The following is a 3,038-nucleotide window of genomic DNA, read 5'->3' as shown; positions in this document are numbered from 1 at the left end:
AAGCACAGACCTTGCAAGCTGTGTGAAGTAAAGCACTGTCAGGGCACCAACAGCCTTGAGTCTCTCCCGTCTGAACTTGGAAACGTGCAGCTTCATGTGCAGATTGCATTTGGTGCTTTGAAACAACAGTCATCTGAACAGGCAGTTGGCTCAGCACAGCACATAAAGTAGCTGGATTTGTGCTTGGAAGCAAGGAAATGGAAACCAAGCTCCTTGGCTTCTACCCTGCAGATACTGGAGTAAGAAGAGAAAGGGCAACCAAGTAGCTAGAGAACACTTCTGAGAAGGGACACTTGCCATCTAAGAACTCCAACAGTGTAGCTTGTGAGCTGGTGTACTCTGCAGCAGCTCACAAATATTCACCATTTCTTACCTCGCTCTGCGGGTTTTCTGCAGGTCCAGATGGCAGCTTGGAATTTGGAACCATTAATGTCCTTGAAATTAAAAAGGAAGTCCTGAGCCTGCAGAACAAAGGCTTATATGACATTGAGTACAGGTGAGTCCAGCTGCCTGATGCTGAGCTTTTCCTCAGGCTCCCAGGCCTGCGTTCTCCCTCTGTCCATGGCTAGAACCTGTTCCCGTGCTGCTCCCTTTTCTTTTTTGTTCTGGTCCTATGCAGAGTCCTGGCTGTGCTGGTGGCACCTGTGCTTTCAACTGCAGAGGTCTTCATTCTTTCCCTTTCTCCACAGTTTCAAGCTGACCACTGGAAGTGCCAAGAGGGGCGACTTGGAATCTCCCTTCACTGTCCGGCCGCAGAGGGCTGTGCTGAAAGCCTCCCGGCCACCTGTGAAAGTTGAGGTCCTCTTCCACCCCACGACTGAAGTGTTTCTCGAGAGCAAACCCATCCTGCTCTGCCAGGTGAGCTGCCTGGGCCCAGCTGTGTTAGCACAGTGTGTCTTGGGAGCAGAAGCAGGAGAGGTGTCTTGTGCAAAGCAGGCTTTAGCTGGGGCATCCTCTCTCCTACACACCCAAACAGAGACTTCCAAAACCATTTGGGAGGCTTCATAAGAGAGCTGGAAATCTGGCTCTGGAAGAGGCCTTTAAAAAGGAAGGGTGAGATGCTGGAGACCTGGGCTGGGGTCAGGGGACAGGAGTAGAGGCTGGCCTCTCTGCTGTGTTTACCAGCCCCTCCTCTGGTTGCAGGTCACTGATCTCAAATCGGGTCAAGGAGGCGAGACCATTGCCACCATCCCAGTGAGGGTGTCGGCGAGAGCCGTGTACAGCAAGTACAGCATCGAGCCTGCCTCGCCCATCGACTTCGGTGCCATGGTTCAGGGCACCAAGAAGAGCCAGGTCCTAATTGTGGAGAACAAAGGTGCTCTTAACTTCAAATTCCTCATCCACCGAGCACCTCCACTGCAAAGGTAAGAGAAGACCTGCCCCAGCCTTTCTGTCTGAGGAGGCACCACCACACAGCTGGTGTGTGACAGGCAGCCAGACCTGGGTTCTTGTCCATTTGGGTCACTGGCTTGGGAAGAGGGAGGAAAACAACACCTCAGTATCCCCATGTGTGGGCCAAAGCTGGTGACAGAGCTGCTCTGTCCATGAGCTGCAGCAATGGGTGCTGCAGGCAGCTCTCCGGGGGCCATCGGGAGCAGGAAGGCTTTCCTGCGTGGGGAGGAAGGCCAGCTTTGGCCTCAGACAAAGGCAGGAGAGCTCAACATGACACATCTCTGCTTTCTCCTCTCAGTTCACAGCAAGAGGAATCTGCCCCCTCGGTCAGGGAAAGAAAACGCTCAACGCAGGTGGGTGGCTCCTGCTCCTGCCCAGCGTGTGCTGCTGCAGGGGATGGGGGAGGATGCAGCTGTGCCCAGGCTGGGGGTAGGACAAGGTCTGCGGGATGGAGAGTCCATTATCTGCTCAGTTCCACTGACAGTCCCATGCTCTGGCTCTGACCTGCAGTTGTGGGGTCAAGAGAGGGGAGCAGGTCCTGTGTTTGGTGGCTGCTAGCCAGCACAGATCTGGGAACACCACAGGAGCAAACTGTCCCCATCTGAACTCCCAATCCATAGAGCACTGACAGCTCTGCTTTTTCTTCTTCCCAATCCCCTCTCTCTCTCCCATCATTTCTCTCAGTCCTTTCTGCTCTCCTGTACCCCCAGAGGTTGAAGGATCCCAGCTACCACCTTCATTCTTTTCACCCATCTCCTTCCTCTCTGCCACTCGGGACAGACGTGCAACTCCTCCTGGCTTGTTCATCTCATCCCGGGGCTGCCTTTGGGCCGTGGAGTCATCCTTCCCTGCCCTGCCACTGGGTGCTCGGGCCCAGCTGGAGGCCGAGACGTGGCATCCTCCTTGCTGGGGTTGTTCAGGGCACGGCTGTTGGGGATCAGCCTGTCCTGGCTCTCTTTCTGCAGGCTCAGCTCACTGTAGGCATGTTCACCGTGTCCCCTTGCTCCGGCTCCGTCGGTCCTTGGGGCCAGCAAAACATCACAGTGGATCGCAACGCAGGAGCAAAGGGGAAATGCGAGGAGCAGCTGTACATTGACATCAGCAACAGAGACCCCAAGGACAATCCCCTCGGCATTCCCTTTACCCTGACTGCCGAGTCCTGCTTCCCAGGTACGTGCTGTCCACAGGTTGCCATGGGCAGTCCTGATACTGATCAGCACCTAAACTTGCTACTTGGATAGAGAGGCACCCTGGTCCTGAAGTCCCACCTTAAAATCCTGAGAGGCTGCAGTCCTTTTCAAGTCCAGCAGTGGGGAGAGGCAGGGAGGGATGTGTGGAAGCATAAAAGGAAAGCAATGCCCTTTAAGACTGAGGTTGACTGAGCTCCATCCTCACTGACTGAGCTCTCTCATCCAAGGTTGGGGTTTGCAGTCACCTGGACAGAAAGGGCTTATCAAACCTTCTGAGAGGCCAACTGGGTCCAAGTAAATTCAGAAAAGAGATTCTCCAGCCTCAGCCCTTCCTCTGGTCTGTCTGCAGCACTTGTTGAAGACGTGTTTAAGTTTCGAGCTGGCTTCCCGCCAAGTCCCCAGAACTCGACAACAAGGACCCGCCTCCCAGAGAGGGAAAAGAGGGAAAAAAAAAAC

At 54.5% G+C, this 3,038-nt stretch overlaps 1 protein-coding gene across 1 annotated transcript in view; it reads left to right on the top strand.

The window, feature by feature from the left end:
• Positions 1-439: 439 nt before the first annotated feature.
• LOC113940748 (hydrocephalus-inducing protein-like) overlaps positions 440-3,038 on the top strand; it is a 7,060-nt gene continuing 4,461 nt past the window's right edge. Inside the window, exons 1-6 of the mRNA XM_027631894.1 lie at positions 440-496; positions 690-858; positions 1,144-1,364; positions 1,691-1,745; positions 2,358-2,562; positions 2,932-2,945. Coding sequence (XP_027487695.1) covers positions 1,267-1,364; positions 1,691-1,745; positions 2,358-2,562; positions 2,932-2,945 — 372 coding nt within the window. The 5' untranslated portion in view covers positions 440-496; positions 690-858; positions 1,144-1,266. The remainder of the gene's footprint in view (positions 497-689; positions 859-1,143; positions 1,365-1,690; positions 1,746-2,357; positions 2,563-2,931; positions 2,946-3,038) is intronic.

Source organism: Corapipo altera, unplaced genomic scaffold (assembly GCF_003945725.1).
Source record: "Corapipo altera isolate COAL_440 unplaced genomic scaffold, ASM394572v1 60841, whole genome shotgun sequence".
Taxonomy (NCBI): Eukaryota; Metazoa; Chordata; class Aves; order Passeriformes; family Pipridae; genus Corapipo; species Corapipo altera.
This window is presented reverse-complemented; position numbering and strand designations above follow the sequence as displayed.